Source organism: Poecile atricapillus, chromosome Z (genome assembly GCF_030490865.1).
Source record: "Poecile atricapillus isolate bPoeAtr1 chromosome Z, bPoeAtr1.hap1, whole genome shotgun sequence".
NCBI classification, from domain to species: Eukaryota; Metazoa; Chordata; class Aves; order Passeriformes; family Paridae; genus Poecile; species Poecile atricapillus.
In genome coordinates, this window is record NC_081289.1 from 2712433 (window position 1) to 2732346 (window position 19914).

The following is a 19914-nucleotide window of genomic DNA, read 5'->3' on the forward strand; positions in this document are numbered from 1 at the left end:
AGGAGAACGGGAGAGTGTAGGTGTTATCTTCCCAGGTTCTGGGGAAGACACTCACAAATATTATTAGCATGAATAGGAAGCACCATGATAGGATGCTCTCTGGGAAAAGTAATTTTGTTCATTAATTGCTTGCCTTATCTAGCAACCTCGTTCCCTTTCTCTCGCTTTCTTCTTCTTCTAATTTTCTTTAAAACAACTCTAAGTGAATTCAGTGCAGGGAAAGTTATTTTGCTGCCTCCTCAGAGACAGGAGCTTGTATTACTCAGGTAGCCTTCAGCTGAGCCTTCAGGGGTTTTTCCAACTTCATTTAAAGCTCAGCCTTTCATGGGCAGATGGCAAAATGCAGATTCCAGGCAGATTCCTGTGATTCCTTTCTTGTGGACCACCTCAGTGCCGTGGACTGACCGCGGTTCTCATGCCTTTGGCTCGAGTTCTGCCTCCTGCTTGTGATTTTTGTGCTCTGAGATTCTCCTCCTGCTTTAAGCTACCGGGCTCGTGTTGTGCCTGCGAAGTTCAGCAGCAAAAGGACCTGGAGGGCTGTGATTGAAGGGGCAGCAAAGCAGAGACCCTGCAGCTTCAGAGGTGTCCTTGCCTTGTGGCTTTGACCCTTTCAGGAGTTTGGAAAGGGTCAGAGGATGGAGGCAGGAGATCCCCATCCTCGCAGATGTCACAGACAGGTGCTGGCTGTTTTCAGGCTGTTTCTCCAGCAGGAAGTGATGTAGGAATGGATTTTAGGAAGGAATTCTTGGCTGTGAGGGCGGGCAGGCCCTGGCACAGGGTGCCCCGAGAAGCTGTGGCTGCCCCTGGATCCCTGGAAGGCTGGGTGAGGTTTGGAGCAGTCTGGTGTGGTGGAAGGGTTCCTGCCCATGGCAGGGGGTTGGATTGGATGATCTGTATTGTCCCTTCCAACCCAAACCATCCCATGTGTCCATGATCCTGCGATTCACGGATGGACTCCTTCTTCCCATAACATCCAGCTGAGGAGCGGATTTCAACATCCCCTTCCACAGATCCCCCTCCCTCATTCCGACACCCTCCTTCCCCTCCGTGCCAGCAAACCATTCCCAATCCTTCATTGGACATAGGGTCCAAGTTTCCAGGGATTTGCATGTGAAATGCTCCCGTCCATCTCAGGCTCCAGTGAGCCGCCCTGCAGAGGCACACACGCGTGTCCACCATCCCTGGCTGCCCCCCAGCCATGCCTGAGCTGGGATGGTCCTCGGGGCCACCTCTGAACCTCTGGCCAGCCCCAGGGCTCGGGAGCAGGTTACATTTGATGCTCCAACCCCGCCTCTCCCAGGCAAGATTAGCAGGGCCGAGACAATCCGTAAGCTCTGGAAACTTGGGGAAGGGGGGCTCGGGGAAAGGAGAAGGGGCATGAAATCCCCCAAAGCAGGGGGGAGGGATGCTGTTTGTGGAGCGCTTGGCTTTGTAGGGCGGGAGACGGAGGAGTAAATCCCTTGCACCCACGCCCCGTGGGGCTCGGGGGGTGCGCTCGCACAATCGCTGGGATGGAGGGAGGAGCCCACCTGGGGACGGCGATAAGGGGCGGGCGGGGGGATTGCGGTTCTGCAGCATAAGCCGGCCGAGTTATCAGGGCAGAAACTCGGCTTCTATTACCATGCATTAGAATAGATTAGCAGGCAGAGCAATTAGCAGCCTCACTCCGTTTGGCGAGGTGACAGCGGCGCTGGTGCCGGGCAGGAGGCGAGTGGGGAGAGGCAGCTTTGGCAGGGCAGCGTTCCCATCCCCAAACTGCAGCCCAAGGGCAGGGATGGAGATCTGGTCTTTCACCCCAGGACTGCCCTGCTGGGACATTGAGAAGAGCAGCAGGGTGAGCTTTGAATGGTGGTCTGAAACTTTTTGTGGCTCGCAGGTCCCTTAAAAATTGCCCTGGGGAAATGAAAAGCTCCGAAGAGTGAATTTCAGCTTTTTTTTTTTGAGTAATTTCTTCCATGTCTCTTTGGAAGAATGCACAGACCACTTGGTGCCTAAATAGCACCCCTTAAAAACCCCACTGCTTCTGCTTCCCCCAGTGACTTTCCCCTGCTTTGCCCAGTTCATCTTTGGTGCCCAAAAAGCAGCTTTTGGGGAGTTGAGCCTGTTTGTGGTTAGAGCCAAAGATGAAAGGATTCAACAACTTCCTCAGACACACGTGAACTTGCTGAGAAAACCCCTCGCCACCAGGACAGGTTTCCCAGCAATAATCCTGTGCATTATCCCAGCTCAAATTTGTCACTTTTCCTGGAGCATCTCCTGCCTTTTTTGTCCAGAATGGAGTATCCTGGGCAGTTGGTCAAATTTAACTTCTTGGTGCCAGTGAGAGCTAAATTTCAGCCATGCCCTGGGCAGCCTGGAGGCCAAAAGGAGAGAGCAGGGAGGGAATGGGGTATTCTCCACATGGCCATGTAAAGTTTAAGGTCAATTATGTCTGTGTCTCGACATTTATGGCATTCCTGTTCTCAGGACCCCGAGGGAACCTGGAAATGTCAAAACATTGCTAAAACTGACCTTAAACTTTACATGCGAGTGGGACTGAATCTTCTCCCTTTTCCTGGCTCCAGCCAGAAAATTGCTTTGGCTCCAGCAGAGGGAAAGGCAAATTTCAGCTGCTCCCTCCTTCCCCAGCCTTACTCTCCCCTGGTGATAAAGCCACCTCAGGAGACCCAAAGCTGGCTCTAAACGTTGGTCAGGCTTGGGCTAAAACACACCTCTTAATCCATCCCCCGATTCCTTTAATTGCTCTGTTCTCGTCTCACCCATCTTTCCAACTGGGAAATCAAAAAACTTTTTCCCGGAAAGGAGCGAAGCTGTCACCTTGCATCTCATCCTGAAAGAGGGACCAGACTGATGAGCCCGAGCCGGAAAACTCGGATCTCCAGAGCCTCCCCCAGCCAAGCATCTCTGTCCTGCGCTCCTTCCCCAGATCGCTGTCCCCAGTCCTGGCTGAAAATGCCATTCCGAGGGTTTGCACTTGGCTTCCGCCGAGCTCCCTCTGCTGATCGCCTTCCAAAAGGCACCTCCGAGCTGTTCCTCAAGGGAACACATCCCCTCCCTCCTCGGGGCAAGGACCGGGACCCCTGGGTGATGTTGGCCGGGGATCCTGTGCGATATCAGCCCGTGTCTGGCTGGGGAACGCGGCTCTCTGCCAGGGTCTGGGGCTTTGGGGGCAGAGAGGGGAACCCAAGAGCTGCAGCGGTGCCAGAAATACCCCTGTCACCTCCTAGGTTCTGTGCTGCTCCAGCTTTGCCTAGGACAAAAGTTCTGGTGCGTTGCAAGACCAAAGATTTAACAAAATCTCACTATTTCTGTTATTTAATTTTGTAGGAATCAGAGAATCACAGAAGGGGTTGGATTGCAAGGGACCTTAAAGCCCATCCAGTGCCACCCCCACCATGGGCAGGGACACCTCCCACTGTCCCAGGCTGCTCCAAACCCTGTCCAGCCTGGCCAGGAACAATTCCAGGGATCCAGGGACATCCACAAATCACCTTTCCCCTCAGGGACAAGGAGAGCTGCTACCAGGGGCTACCAGGCCATGCCTGCAGCCCCTCTTATATTTCAGATTCCAAATTTGTTGATCTCTTCAGTTCTTTCAGTTTGACTCCTGTGTGCAGGTACAGCCTGGCTGGGCTGGGAATTCTGATTTTCCCTTGGAGATGATGAGATGGGAGAAATGGAAAATCATTGTCTCTTACCCTGTCTTGATGCAGGACAGGGGAGATCATTTGGGCTACTCATGGTCTTGCAACTGAGACCTAAATCAGATTTCCCTGAAAGTTTCCCTACATCTTCTCGAGCCTTCTAATTTTTTTTCTTTTTTTCCTTGGATGTCTCTATCCAATAAACCTCAGAAGGAGTCCGCTGGAGATGGTGATGTGAATGAGGGAGGCAGATGGATAATCTGAGGAAAAAAGAAGGGAACAGGTTGAATTTTAAGGGGAAAAACCAATGAGAGGTGAAAAAAAAGAGAATGGGAACTTTGCCCAAGCTGAAAACACACCGCTGGGAAGAGGTGAGGATTGGGATGGGGCAACATCTCCCTCTTGCACAAGTGGAGGACCCCAGTCAGAGAGACCCTACACCACAAAAAGTTTAGGAGTGAACAGTTTGGGGATGAAAATGGGAATTCCAACATCAAACTTGTATCCTACCAAAATATCCCCCCCTGGCCTGCTGACCCCTCCCCACTGGTGTGACTGGGGGTGCCCCCATTGCCACCCCCAGCACTGGAGGGAAGGTGTGAGGAAAGGGAGGGCTGAGATGATCCCATCAGAGGGTGAGAGAATTTATCCCCTGAGGGAAATGTCACTGTTTAGAGCCAGAAAGGAAAGCTGAAATGTCAAAACCTTTTGCAAAAGGGTGATTCCAGCAAATTACCTGTGTGGAGGTGGTGGAAAGGTGTCATTTGGGGTTGCTGGGATGACCCAAACCATTTGGTCTCTGAGCTTCGCCATCAAACATGGATTTTTCACATCCCTCTCCCTCCCTGAGAACCCACCTGAACACCCAGAGTCAAAAGAATGATGCTGTGCATCAAATGGTGAGGCTTCTCCAAAAAATATTCATTTCTTTAGAATTTTCTTCTGGGAATTAAAAATTTTTGATGGCATTTTTTTTTCCCTGAGTGAAAAAAAAAATACTGACTCGTGTGCTAATTGCCACTTGTAAAAATCCCCCAAATACTCTGTTCTGAGTAGCAATTTCTGATCAGATCCAATCACCACTCTTTTGTCTTGAAATTTGTTATTAATTAACAGAATTGCAGATAAGACCTTTTCCATTGCCAGAAAACTGACTTTTTTGGGCCTCACATTCAAAAAGTTGGATATTTTAGCCTGCTTCTTGGGAAATTATGGGGAAAAAAAAATACAACAGAGTCCAAATCTTCTCCTTTTTCAACAGTTATGGTCATGAGCAAGCAAGACATGGTCAGGTGAAAAATAAAGGTCATTTTTGGGGGAGCTGGGATGGGTTTTTGTGCGTAGGGTGGTGGTTTAGGATTTTTTGTCTGCAACAGGAGTATCTTTGCTGAGAGTCTGGGCTTGGTTTGACCAAGCCCCAGCAAGGCAGAAGAACCCTTCCCATCCCTGCAGAGGTGGAATAGCCTGGCCCTCTGCAGCCTGGGTCTGCAGGGTGTGGCCCCAGCTTTTGGACCCTGATCTTTAGGGATTTAATGATGATTTCTTGTGTCCCAAACCAGGACCTCCACCTCAGTCTGTGCTTCACTTTCCTGTCTCTGCCTGTTAATTCTAACCTCATGGAGGTATCCTGAAGTTTAATTAGCTGCGGGCAAAGCCCTCAGAGATTCTTGGAGGAGAGACACGAGAGAAGCGGAAAGTATTAATTTAACATCATTAAAATAATTGGTTGGTGGCTGGCAAGCAGAGGGTGAGCACCAGTGGTGCTTCTTCTTAATGGGAGATGAGGAGGAAATAACATTCCTCATGGCTCAGTGGTAGGAGCAGCTCCTGAGTGTTTGTGTTAATGGTTTTGGACAAAGCAGGACACTTGGAATTGTTAAAGATGCAGCTGATAATGAAGGAGCAGCACGTCCAGAGAAGTGTCGTGTCTGCATCACAATCAAAACAAGCTCAGGGGTGGGAGATGCTCTTTTAGGGGCCTGAAGTGGAATGAGGTGCCACTGGGAGCTACACATCACCCAGTGATGGTGGGACTTGCAGGGACTTAGGGAATGTGGCAGCGGGAAGCAATCTTGGTGTGCAGACACCCCCGGAATGCTGGGGGCACAGATATTTTATTAAAGCAAATTTGGCAGTGAAAGGGGTTTTATTCTGTACAAACAATAATAAACACACCAGATGAGAGTCACAGGGGCTCCCAGGGCCCAAGGAAGACAATGACTGTCACCAGAGACAGCAGAAATGATGTGTTGAGGTTGAGATATTTCATTATCACTCCCTCAGCCCAGCTGCTGAGTGCAGGCAGCTGCCTTCCAGGTGACCACTCCTATAGGCAGCAGGGCAGTCTGGAAGTACTTATTTATTAAAAGTCCCATTTGCCTTTATTTACAGTTTGCTGAACTTACTTCTGGGGCTGCCATGTGCCCTCTGGGCAGATGCTTCTGTGACCAAATCCTTTGTCACTTTTGTTTCTGCGTCTCAGCCTTCACCATCCAGGGATTTGAGACTGGTGCTGCAGGGAAAGACTTTCCTCTGCACATGTTGGAACAATTTTCTCTGCCATTTCTTCCTCTCTTTGGGGAGGGCAGAACATTTTTGGTGGTGCAGAGGAAGGTTGGAGGGAGATGGTTACTTTATGTCAGGTATCTTTTTCTGCTCAGCTGAACTGTAGGGTCACAGAAGGATTTGGGTTGAAGGGACATTACAGATCATGCAGTTCCACCCCCTGCCATGGGGTTCTCATCCCAGGTTGCTGTAAGCCTCATGCAACCTTGGATGCTTCAAGGGATGGGGCAGCCACAGCTTTTCTGAGCAACCTGTGCCACGGCCTCACCACCCTCTGAGTAAAGAATTCTTTCATAATATCCAACCCAAATCTCCCTTCCTTTAGGGTAATCCATCATGGGAGAACCCACCACGTTGTGCCTCTGGAGAATCTCAGCTGCAGATGCTGGGCAGACCAGCATCACCTTGGGTGATGTGTGAAGCCACAGGATGCTCCAGCTTAGGGTAGATGAGGTGGTCATGGGAGAGGAGATGGGGAAACCACGGACAAAGTGGTCTGGAGAAAAGCCACCATCACCCCTTTCTGCATCCACAAACCACTGGCAGGTGGCTCCATCCCTTTAGATTCGATTCCTGAAGCAGCTGTGGTCCCTCACCCGTGGTGCTGACCCCAGAGGCTGAGCCCTGACCCAGAGCCCAGCTCTGTGTGGTCCAGCTCAGCAGAACTCCCCCACCATCAGAGTGGAGCACCAGGCACAGGTGTTCAGTGTTAGAAGTGTTTTGGCTTTTCCAACTGAGGAATTGCATGGAAAAAGTCGGACGGTGAAAGTCGAAAGTTTGGAAGTGGCAGAATTGAGGTCACCGTGGAAAAAAGGAATAATAACCTGTGATCCTGTAATTAAAGTCTGGCTTGCAGTGTGTGAGTGCAGGGAGCAGATTTGGAAGTACAGAAGCTACTTTCAGTCTGGCAGTCCCTAATTCCTGAGACCCTGACACAGCAGCCTTAACATTATATTAAAGCCAGGCTTAGTTTGGTTTGGTTTTTCATAAATTCATATTTTGGATGACATTATTTTCACCTTATGGCAGATATCAAGGCTGCAGAGCACATCAGCCTAACATGGACCAAGAGTTTGGTTTGAAAAATTGCATGTTTTAAATGTGTATGACCTGTAAACAGCAAGGTAAAATGTGGATTATTATATTCCTGCTCAGTTGTGGGATTGGGAATACAAACCACATTCCTGGATGCTTAATCCATATCCATAGATTTGAACTGAGCCTGGATATCTGCCTGTTCAATTTTAGAAAATCCAGATATTTCTGTTGTGCTGCAGCTGAAGGAAATAAATGGGAGGTAACAGAACATCTGGAAGAATTTGGGCACTTGTGTTTTGATTCTGAGCCCAAAAAGGTTTCCCTTCCAAACTACTCCCAGGAGAGGAGTTCCCACACCCTGTGGAGCTTTAGTGGGATTGCTGTGGCTGTTTGTTTTATGGAAGTGCTTGGAAAAATCTCAGGTCAGCATTTTGCCTTTTGGCTTTTGTGCCACCATGGGGGACTTACAGTTTTGGGGGTATTTAATGGGCTATCAGTCCAACCCTCTGGAGAGTGCCCGTTTAAAATTCCTGATCCAGCATGTGGCAGTGCCAGGGGAGATTTAATGGGATGAGGGCTCCTGGGGAACAGAGAGCAGGAGCTGCAGTGCTGCTTTTGCTCTCTCAAGCCTGCAAGGTGTGTTGAGAATGGCCAAAATGTCCCTTTATGGATCCTGCCTCTGGAAACACAAAACTTTCCTCTGCCAGAAAGATGGGGAAATCGGAGTTTGGGGTTGGAGTGTTCACTTTATCTAGAGACAGTCGCTAGAGAGAAGCCAAGCCCTAAAGTTTTAGGCAGCACCAAGCCTTGTAACATTTGGATTATCCATATACTGAGTTTTTGGCATGTGTTTCCATGGATCCTCATCTGCAAATCCCCATGCACAAGGGTGCAGTCTCTGCTCCAAGGAGTAGGGGTGCTGGGGGATGATCCTGGAGCTCCAGCAGCCCCCAGGCTCTCTCCCAAATGAGACTGAAGTCTGGGAGCGGGTGAATAATTTAACATCCACACTTAAGTCTTTATAGCTGGTTTTAATGGGGGGTAATAGCACTGCTAATAACAAAATCCATTGAAGACACCCTGTGCAAGTCCATAACATTAACTTAATGGCAGAAGGTAATTGGCATGCAGCTGGAGCTGTCCTCTTGGATTAACCCTGTGGATTTCCAGGCAGACGCCTTCCTTGAAGCAATGGCCTTGGCAGCGTGTGTGGAGTGAAATGCAGATGTGGTTTAGGTTAAACAAGTGCAAACCTGGGTGGAAATGGGGCAAACAGCCACCAGTTCACTTTTCTGGGTTGTGTTTGCACCACACAAGTGAGATGAGGGGTGGTGACAGCACTGAAAACATCAACAGTGGCGTGAACTCCACACATTTGTGCAGCCCAGGTGTGTGAACCCACAAATTTCACTGAGCTGTCACTTATTTGGAACACCTGAATCTTTAAGATTCAGCTCTCAGCACTTCTAGGCAGGATTTTCAAGCCACGTGCAGAAAACTTTAATCTGCAGGGACAGCTGCTTGGGGGTGTCCCCATGCCAGAGGTGAGGTACCAACAGCCCAGAGGCACCACAAGTGTGCAGAGTTCTCAGGAGGGACAAAAAACATGGGCTGTGCATGGCTTCTCTACAAGGAGAGCCCTGCCTGAGGTGTCCCACAGCCCTTGGACAGGGGAGTTTGAAGGGCTGTGGGTCTGCCCCAGGGAGGGTTGTGCTGGACCTGCTGTGTGGGTGGAGAGACAGAGAATTTCACACAGCCCCCTCCCTTCTCTTGCCGGTTCCTTGCAACTCCCCAGCCTGCTTGAGCAATCCCACAGCTGCCAGCACCGGAGTTAATGCTCTCAGACACGTGCTGGGACTCTTGGGAATGTCCTGTGCAGGGCCAGGAGCTGGACTCCATGCTCTGCGTGGGTCCCTTCCAGCTCAGGAGATCCTCTACAATTCCATGAGCCAGAGCGCCCCAGGGCACGAGCGCAATTTTCTGTCTGGTGCTGTCCCAAAGAGCACGGGGCCGACTTTCCATGCACACTGATTGCTGCTCCCACAGCCCAGAGCTGTCCCCACGCTGCCAGCCTGGCTCTGTGCTCACCCTGCCGCTGTCTGTCCCTGTTTTCCAGCTGCACGAGGAAGGAGCGGTGCGAGCGCTCCAGCGAGCCGCGAAGATTCGCCTCGGAGATGAAGCAGTGCGTCCGCCTCACCGTGCACCCCAACAACATCTCCGTCTCCCAGTACAACGTTCTGGTGAGGAATGACAATCCCTGCCCCTCTCCTCGGGTTTAAGCTGCCCCTGCAGCGTGACAGACCCAGGGATTCAGCGCCAGTGGGAAGGACTGGCAGCAAGAGGCTCTCCAGACTCCGTTAACTGCCCCAGCAACTCTTCCAGAGCAGGGAGAGATTTCCCACAGGAGGATATTTTGGCATTGGTTATTCTCTGTTTAGAAGTCTAGAAATGGACTAGGAAGAGTTTTCCTTGTTGTCTGAAGGGACTCTGTGTTCTGCAAGTGTTGTGTGCTGCCCTGAGAGAGGAATTAATTAAAAACTTTAGGCAAGGGACATTTACATGGTTAGAAATTGCATTCTAGAGGAAAGCCAGGTGAAGGATGAGACGAATTATTTCAGTGAGCTCCAAGTTCCCATCATTTTGGATGGAAATATCTCCTTCTAAGCGCCCAGGAACTCCATCCTGCTCCAGCACTAGGCATGCAGAGCAGAGGCAGGATGCTTTGCAGAGGAACCCACGGCTTCCAGGGCTCCTGCTGTCTCCTGTGACCTTCTGCAGCATGAGGTTTAACCTTTCTGGCTTCAAGCTACTCAGTCAGCAGCCAAGGAAACCACACAGTGAATGCTGGCAGAGCAGCAGGTGATCCTGGCCATCCCTGGGCTTGAGGCAGGAAATCACTGCTGAAGATCTGACCAGGCTGTGATTTCTCTCCTGGCTCATGGCAGCAGGACCAGATGTGGTGAGATCCCAACATGCTCCAAGAAGGAGACAAAACCCCATTTCTCTCAGGCTACCGGTGCTCTGTCTTTTTGACCATGCTAATTTGGGCTGCAATTAAGTTGATAACCCAGGCCCTAAAAGCTCCATCTCGAGAAAAGATGATCATTATCCCCACACCCTGAAAGGCCTAAATGGAATTGCTCAGGGTGCAGCTGCCAGACACCTTCCAGGTGACAGGTTTGGATTTCTCCAGGGATAATGAAATCAGCCTTTCAAAGCCTTCATGTCCAGTCATTGCTGCTTTGTTTCAGCCTCTTAACTTTGCTGTGACTTTACTTTCCCCAGGCTTCAAACAAAACTGATCTGAGACATTTTAAGTTCTTTGTTCTTCTGGTAGTTCAAGGTTTCTTTTCTGTATTCTCTCAGTAGCTGTTGAATTCTTTCATGTTGGAATAAATCCTGGGGGACTGGCTGGCTCGGGGCGATGGAAAATGATAACGGAATAAGAGACCTTTACCTCTGGGTTACTCCCAGGGTGAGTCAGCCCAGAGCTGCTGGGATCAGAAGTTGACATCATCTGTTACCCAGCAATCTGCATGGGCATTTTGATGGAAACCTCAGCCCAGTCCCAGTTAAACTGGTGATCCAGCTCATCCTGTCACCAGAGGCAAACCAGGAGGGGAACAGACAGAGGCTTGGTGGTGTCATCAGCAAAGCTCTAGAATGCTAGAATCCTGAGTCCTAGCAAAGTGTCAGTGACAGTGAGTTCTTGCCCACAGAGGCAGAGCAGGTGTTTGTGTGCTGGGTTTCCACTGATTGATATTAAGTAAGAAGGAAGAAACCACCCATGGAAATTATTTTTCTGAGAGAAGCTGCTGAAAGCTTCCTCTGTGCCTGGAAATAACCCATAGCTGTCTAGTTCTGAGATAGACAACTGATTGAACCATTCAGATTCAACTGATTGAACCACTTAGAAGTTGGATCCACCTCTGTGAGATCCACATGTGGTCAGCCACACTTTTAAATTTTGGGCACTAACAGGGTCTTGGAAAAATCTCTACCTGAGTCTGTTTCAGCCCAGGACTGCTGCTCTGGGCTCTCTGAGAAGAGCTGCTGGCTGGGGACAGGCTCCATGCTTTCCATGCTGTCCCAGGAGTGTGGGATGTAGGACTCCTTGTCTGCTTGGGGTGTGATCTGCCCCATGGAGTTTGTGGCCAAGCACTGCTCTGCCCACCAGTGTCATCTTCTGCATGGCACAGCTTCCTCCTGCATCATCCATGCCCAGAGGGAGATTTGTTAAGGAGTATGGGTTCCCCTTCTCCATTGCTAGCAGGGAGAATGCGTTCAGCCTGAGTGCTAAATTCATCCAAATAACCAAAGCTTTTTCCTGTTCCCCATCTGAGACAAAAAAAAAAAAAAAAAAAATCACCTTTCCCATTGCCTTTGTCATGGCCCAAAGAGGATCCTACTCTCACAAAGACTTGGTGGCATCCAGGGCTAAGGCCTGTCTGCTCAGCTTTTCTCCCTGGTGGTCCTCGGTGTGGAGAAACAGCTCCAGCCTTTCCCTAAGTGAGGAAAATGCAGTGTGGGAGCACTGAACGCTATGTCACCTTCTCATCCTGTCCTGCTTTGTCACCTGGCCTGACCCCTGCTCTTTGTGCTGGTAGAAACAACCCCTCAGCATGCAGCTGTGTGTCCTTGCAGTGGCTGTCACCTCACAGGGGGCCTCAGCCAGCTCGGGGAGGAGGCAAGTGTGGAGAGCATCTGCATTTGAGCCTGTGAGGAGTGGTTGGCTCCAGTGTTCACTCACAAAAACACGAAATTTACACCAATTGCCAGGTGCTAGGGGGTCCCCTGGGGTGCCCCTCTGTGTTCAGGCATGACCTTTGAGCAGGACCCTCAGTGATGGAGAGCCGTGGGGCAGGAGCTTTGTTTGGGAAGTACGACTGTGCTCCCCCAAATCATGGACATGGTGGAAACCAGCCCTGAGATTCCTTTCCCCATGACCATGAGCAATGCCAGAGGGTGTCGTGGACATTAAAAACAATGGGAAATCCTCCTTCATGGCTTTTTTTTCCCCATATGGAGCCCCAGCATAGCACAAGGAGCCAACTGGTTCTTCGGTGGGATGGGCAGGAGATGTTTCTGTGCCTGTAGAGACAGGGTTGTTTTTTGTGGTGGACTGAAGGCTGTAACTAGACTCTCCTCACACAGGAACTTGGGGACAGAGTGCTCCCCCCTGCTGGTGCTGGCAGAGCAGGCCGTAGAGAGTTAGACTGGAGCGCTCCAGTTTCTCTGGAGTCTGCAGAGTGCCTCTTGTGAGTAGCAGTCACCTTCCTCAGAAACCGCGGGCCCTGGGGGCCACCACGGCCCCGGAACCCACGGCTGGCTCCAAAGACTCCCTGCCTAACCTGACACCTGCATGAGAGACGGCGAGCACTCCCTCCCCTGCACTGACCCAGCCAGCACTGGGGCTCCGTGCAGGTGTCCCTGCACAGCCACCTGCGTCAGCATCAGCGTCTCGTGCCCTCCCCTCCTCACTCGCCCCCCTCCCGAGCCGCTGCTTTCTGCTGAAGGAGGATGCTCTCTCTAGCAAGAGGCTCTTTGTCCGACCTCTCCAGTGTAATTCTCTCCTGCTGGTCCAGCTCTGTGGTTTGGCTGAGTGTTCTCTCTTCTCTCTTTTTCTGCCTCTCCTCCTCTCCCTCCGCCTTTGCCTGCAGCTGGTCTTGGAGACCTACAACGTCCCCGAGCTGTCAGCAGGAGTCAACTGCACCTTCGAGGACCTCTCGGAGATGGATGGGTTGGTGGTGGGCAGCCAGATCCAGTGCATCTCTCCAGCTGCCAAGGAGGTGCCTCAGATCATCACAGAGAATGGTGAGTACCCCACAGCTCCTCCAGCTGCACCTCTCCCTCCCATCCTCACCCCCACCCTGCGTACTCACAAAGCGGGATTTGGCTCCTGAGAGCCTGAGGAGAGGGCATGGAAAGCCCTGGGAGCAGGAGGGATGCTGGAGCTGCTCAGCAGCACGTCACAACACGAGCTGTGTGAATGTGAGAGTGTTTCAGGAGTGCAAGCCCAGAGCTGCAACCCCAGCAGCGGCACTGAGGTGCTCCTCTGTGTGACACCAGGTGTTTGCAGGCTGCCACCGAGTGGCAGCTGCACGTACCCAGCAAAGACAGCACATGGACGTGGGATATTCCTTCTCCTTTTGGCCAGGCTGATGTTCCACACCAAGGGTGCAGGCTCTCAGTGCACCCCATCCCATGTAACAGACAGAAATCCCTGCAGAGCTGGACAATCCTGTCTGTAATTAAACCCTGCTTCTCCCAGATTTAAGTCTGTGTGCTCAGCTCCCTGTCTCAATTCCCAGCCTTTACTGCCTTCAGCTGTTCCAGGTTTGCTTCTGGCTCCTTTTCCTAAAGTGGTCCAGCACAGAAAAACACCTTGTCTCCAAGGGTGCTTCCCCTAGCCACAACTTCCTGCACTTTTTTCTTTCCCTTTTCTAACAAACTTTCTGGGTAATTTCAAGTGCTCCTGTGGCTATTAACAGGGACTTTCTATAGAAGCCTTGACCCTGCTATCATCTCTGTGAGACACAGAGAGGATGCTGCCAATTCTTGTCCTTGGCTTCCTGTGAAAATTCGCTGTAAAATTTGCCTCTGGGGATCCTCAGACTGCAGAAAATGAGGTGACATGAACTGTCACCATCGTCTGTGCTCTCCCTGAGCTGCACACAGCTGCTGTGCTCCCCACTGCAGTCCCAAAACAAGCTCCCAGGAGGTTGTCACCACTTTCAAGTCCCACAGAATTATCAGTCATGTTTGCTTACCAAGACAGCTACCAGAATTTCTTTCCTTCGTATGGACATCTGTCCCAGGCCAGGCTGTCATCAACCAGCAAACAAAAATAGCAGTGAAAGGTGGAGACAGGACAAGAGGGAGAGATTTATCTGCTTTCAGGGCACCTGCAGCTTGTATCAGCTTCAGAGCTGCTGCTCTGCACCTCTGCAAAGTCCTCCCTGCAGTGCCAGAGGCTGGATTTGAACTAAAGAATGTGTGACCACCACACCTGGGGCTATCCATCCTCACATCCTGTTTTAAAATAGGTGCAAGACGCTGGCAGGGTTGTTAAATTCGGCAGAGCAGATGGGCAGCAGAGCGGAGCAGTTTGTGTTCACTGGGGTTTGTGTGTGCCCCAAGGTGGGTGAGTGAGCACGAGGTGCTCGTTGTGACCCTTTGTCAAGCAAGTTTGCTTTGGCCTCATTGATTAATGAATCTTTCAGGTGAGGAGGGAAATCACAGAATTATAGGGTGGTTTAGTTTGGAACAGCCTAAAAGATCATCTCATTCCAAACCCCTGCCATGGCAGGGACACCTTCCACCATCCCAGGCTGCTCCAAGCCCCATCCAGCCTGGCCTTGGGATCCAGGGGCAGCCACAGCTGTGCTGATGTGATGTGGCCAGGGCCTCATCACCCTCACAGGGAAGAATTTACTCCTAAAATCCCATCTAAAAATCTGTCCTCTTTCAGTCTTCCTTGTCTTATCACTCTTTTATAAATAGCAGGGAAAGGGCCACCCAGGCAAATCTTGAATTAAACCTGGGTCACTTCCCCACCAAATCATTGCAGCTGCTGCACTCTCTGGAATTGCAATTGCCCTTTCTGAACTGTGGGAAGAAGCAGCTGGTGACTGCCCAGCTTGGGAGCAGAGGGAAAAGGGATGAGGAAATGGTGTCCAGGAGCTGGGGTGAAAAGGGGTCTGCCACAGAAATGGATGGATCCCTCTGGAAGTGCAATGGATTTCACATCTCTCACACTGAGATGGGCTCCTTGCAGCCACAGGCTGAGGAGAATGGAGCTTGGGGTGAGTGAACGTGGAAGGAATGTCCACATGCCCTTTCTTTCTGGGAACGTTGGGTGATCCAGTATGGAACAACTTCAAGGACAAAATTCTGTTTCAATGGCCTCCAAATTCCAGACATCTGCACTCATTCTTTGAGCTTGGCTTTCCTACTTGATGGATTCAGTCACCACAGTTTTGAATTAGACCTGGTGTCATCCTCCAGTCCAGACTCTGCTTCCAGGCACAATGATTCTCAGTGGTAAAGATGTACTCCATCACCCCATAAGAGTTGGAGCTGTACCTGTGGGAGAACTGGGCTCTGGAAGGGTTTTAGAACACTTTTTATATCTACTGAGCACAGCCCAGCCAAGGTGCTGTGGGACAGCTCCAGGTTCAGGCTGCTGGCCTGGCCAGCAGGGCTAACAAAGCAGTCACACCCTGATGTGCCTATTTTCCCCCCAGGTGACCATCACATTGTCCAGCTTCAGCTCAAGTCCAAGGAAACGGGGATGACCTTTGCCAGCACCAGCTTCGTCTTCTACAACTGCAGCGTCCACAACTCGTATGTTCATTTCCTTTGGTACCAGCTTCTCGTGGGCACGTGTCCCTCAGGGAGGTGTTAAAGTGTGGAGGTGACCAGGGCTGGGGTCACTTGTGTGGTGGGTCCCTCCTGAGATGACTCAGAGTGTGGGGACCGCTTTTTCTGCAGGCAGAGCATCACATTAGGAGCAACTTGCCACAGAATTGAGTCAAAACTGAATTGTACCCTTAGCACGTGGCTCCCTTATCTTCCTATTGCTCATTCTTCTGTGGATTTTTGGCTCCTCATATGCACCTCCAACCCTCATCCGTGCTGCCAGTCCCACCAATGGCCTGCCCCAGGTGGTTAACATAGGCTTGGACCCTCCAGTCTGGAAAAATAAAGTTTATGGATCCTGCAGGATAAGCACTGAACCCGGCCGATTCCCTCAAGACCACGTTGCCCATGGTGTGAACCCCATTTCCTTGGGGTTCAGCTGCCACCCAGGGCTGCTCAGGAGCTGCCCCAGTGGAGCAGACCCACAAATCCCTTCAGAAAGGTGCCCTTGCAGCAGGTTGATCCATCCCTGAGCAAGGCTGAGTGCCTCTGTCCCCACCACTGAGCCATCAGAAGTGCCAAAAGCAGATAATTACTGCGGCTCAGCAACTCACAAGGAAAGGCAAATCCTATTTCCATGTTCCTGCTGCTTTGACAAACAGTGTCAGAAAGCAAGTGCTGGGGGTGGGGGGAGAGCAGCAGAGATGGTGCTGTTAAATATTTATGGCATGTTTTGGTTTCTTACTTGACAAACTATAATACGCTATCCATTTTTAATTCGGTGTATCAGAGCAAGCACTTGTTACCAATTTGAAGAATAAGTTGCTGTACCAGAGCTGAGAGTGGATTGGGGTTGAGCAAGATTTCACAGAGACAGGGGAGAGGGGGTGTGTCTGCCTGTTAGGCTCACACAGGAGCTCTGGGGTTTTTCTGTCCTGCCCATTAAAAACCCAGTGGCATGTAAGGACCAGGAAAATTTACTCCCCTGAAGTCTCCTCAAGGTACCCTCCAGGTGCTGCAGCTGCATAGAATCATGGAATTGTTAAGGTTGGAAAAGCCCTCTAAGATCACCCGAGTCCAGGTCAACCAGCACCACCTCCATGGTCACCACTAAATCTTGTTCCCAAGTGCTTTTTAACGCTTCCAGGGGTGGTGACTCCACCCCTGCCCTGAGCAACCTGTTCCACCTTTACAGCCCTTTCCATGAAAAAAAAATCCTGATATCCAGTCTAAACCACCCCTGGCACACCTTGGGGCAGTTTCCTCTCATTTTGTCACTTTTTACCTGAGACAAGAGCCTGTCCCCACCACTTTCCCCTCCTGGCAGGGAGTTGTGCAGAGCCAGAAATTCCCCCTGATCCCCCTTTTCTCCAGGCTGAGCCCCTTTCCCAGCTCCCTCAGCCTCTCCTGGGGCTCCAGACCCTTTCCCAGCTCCATTCCCTGGACATTCCCCAGCCCCTCCAGGTCTTTGTTGTGAAAGTCTCCAGAGTGTGAATGACTGGCATTGTGCAGAGAGCTGGGTTTGGTTGCTGCTGAGCAGACATCATATTAAATCATATTAAATTCAAAGGGAAGTGTGATGTAGGTCCAAGTCAGTGCTGTAACACAGCCAGGGGAGGTGTTTGCAGCTCTGGCTCTGCACAAACCCTGGGGCACAGGAGAGCAAAACCTTGTAAGATGGAGGGAATGGCTCTTTCCTGCACCCAGAGTAGGTGATGCCCTAAATATGCCCTCTGCTTCCCAGGTACCTGCTCCAGTAGTCTTTACTTCTCTTCTGAGATGAAAAAAATGAGTTAATAGATTTGCAGGAACCTCATCCCCCTGATCAGAACTCACACCAATAAACCTGTGGGACACAGCAGGAGAGAATTCCCTGCTTCATCTTTGGTTTTCTGCCTTTGGTACATCCCAGTTTGTCTCTGGCCTCTGTGTCATGTGTGGGAGAATTAACCAGACAGGAGAGTTGGTGCCCAAGGCAGCTGAAATACAATCAATATTTATTATTCCTCTAGTTGCAATGATATGAATGCAATCTAAATTATTTAATCATATGAGACATTTGAGATGCCAGTGACAGCCAGCTCAGGCCAGAGCAAATCCAGCACCACCCTGCTGGTGTTGGGTCAGTGCAAAGCCTGTGTCCTCCTGCAAAGGCAATGTTTTCCACACCATACTTCCCTCTGGAAAGGCTGTCAGTGATGCCTTGGACAGGCTGCCTGGAGCAGAGCTGGGCAGAGTTAAAGCAGGTATTTATTAAAGACCTTTAATAAATCCAGATCCATCCTGGGCAGTGCAGGAGCCTGGCAGAGGCTACACCCAAGAGGGATGACGGTCACGAGTTTTTCTGCAGATCTAAGTTTGGTCCAATTGCATATCAGGGGTTAATTGTCCAGTTACAGCTTCAGGTAATGAAGTCACGTTCCTCCAGTTTGCTCCTCCCCAATTCACTTTTGTTGATGCTTTTCAGGCCTGAGGCTGTGGGGTGTCCTTGGTTCTCAGGCCCGGCAGGATTGTTTTGTCTGCCCAAGCTGTGAAGAGAGCTTGCAAACACTCTGTAAGAGTTCAGAGTTATGCACTAATGCACTACAGGCTCTGAAACACAGAAAAGATAAATCGTAGGGCACATGAGGGCCCAGCTGGCCGAGTGACTGCTGTGTCTCTGTTCCAGGTGCCTGTCGTGCGTGGAGAGCCCTTACCGCTGCCACTGGTGCAAGTACCGCCACGTCTGCACCCACGACCCCAGCTCCTGCTCCTTCCAGGAGGGACGAGTCAAGATGCCCGAGGTAGGAAGGGAATGTGCCACACGCCTGGGATGCTCAGGGCTGATGTCACCTTCTCAGCCCAGGAAGCCTTCTCCACCTCCAGTCCCACCCTTTCCCTCCTCTGCTCGCCCTCCCCTCTCCCTCTGCAGGGATCTTCTCTCCAGACCCCAGGGAGCTGTTCCCTCCCTCCTGCACACCACAGGCGGTGTGTGACGTCGGGAACTCATCACAAACTCCTGGCACCAAAGGCTGGGGAGGGATGGGAAACACTGGTGGGTCATCTCCTCCAGGAGAGGAGGAGGTTACTGAGACCTGGGGAGGATTTAGGGTTTTAGCCACGGGGTCAGTAGGTTCCAGTTGTGTTTGGAACATCTCTGGGGCTTTGTGGGTTTGGTGCCTAATGGCAAATGCATCCAGCTGCCCCCAGATTGCCACTGACTGAGCTGAACTGGAGCTTGGGTCTTAATACAGAGCTGCAGATGCTGCCTGGCTGGTGGTGTAACCAAGGAGCCCTTGCAGGAAAGGAGAATACAAATAGGAAGCCACTTAATTCCTTCCTGGTCCCACCTTTAGTGTCTTCAAGCTCCTGTGACATCCCCATTCCCTCCCACCCTTTCTGTAAATGCTGGTTGAGCTCTCACATTTGTGCTGGATAAGATGTCCTGCATCAGATGTCCTGACCTGCTCTGGCACTGGGAAAAGCCATAAATACTCATGAGTTCTCCACCTACCAGGATTAGGCATTTTCTGTAACCCTATTGGAAAGTGTGCTGAGGAGCTGGAGGGTTTGATGCCCTGGGCTTGGTCAGGAAAGGCAGCCCAGGGTTATTCCAAAGCCTTGTCACACTTTGGCCAGTCCTGCTGGCCACAGGTTTCTGTCCCTTCCACTCCAGGCACTGTAGGAACCTCCCTTTCTTGCTGAGTGGGATCCCCTGGGACACTTAGTGTCAGTTTTCCACTCCACCCCTTCTCTCCTCTGGTGTGCCTCGCGTACCAAGCACAGGACTCGACTCCTCTCCCTCTCCCTCTCCCTCTCCCTCTCCCTCTCCCTCTCCCTCTCCCTCTCCCTCTCCCTCTCCCTCTCCCTCTCCCTCTCCCTCTCCCTCTCCCTCTCCCTCTCCCTCTCCCTCTCCCCCTTCCCCTCCCCCTTCCCCTCCCCCTCCCCCTCCCTCTCCTCTTCATCAAACTCTGCCTGTTTTTAGCTTTTTGACCTCTCTTCTGGTTCTGTTTCTGAAAGATGTCCTCTTCAGGAGACAGCTCCACTCTGGGGGGCTTTGTTTGACAGTAGAGTTTGCTTTTCCTCTCTTCTACCCCCTTTAACAGAGAATTTGCTGCTAAGCTTTGTGTACTCCCTTTCTGAACCTGTAAAAGTGAGATTTTCATGGCAGCAGGAAGAGGCACAATTGATCTACAAGGCAATGACAGCATCACACAATGTTACACTGGTCATCTCTAATGGGGGCTGCAGCATTTTTTTGTCTTCTGTGGGCACAAATGTGATCTCCTTGCCCTGGGATACAACATTTGGAATAATCTCCTGATGC

The 19914-nt window shown here is 51.0% G+C and overlaps 1 protein-coding gene across 1 annotated transcript in view; it reads left to right on the plus strand.

Annotated features, from left to right (window-relative positions):
* The window catches only part of LOC131572785 (plexin-A4), a 421465-nt gene that overhangs the window by 301090 nt on the left and 100461 nt on the right, over positions 1-19914 (plus strand). The window contains exons 6-9 of the mRNA XM_058826142.1: positions 9364-9487; positions 12908-13061; positions 15494-15593; positions 18277-18391. Coding sequence (XP_058682125.1) covers positions 9364-9487; positions 12908-13061; positions 15494-15593; positions 18277-18391 — 493 coding nt within the window. The remainder of the gene's footprint in view (positions 1-9363; positions 9488-12907; positions 13062-15493; positions 15594-18276; positions 18392-19914) is intronic.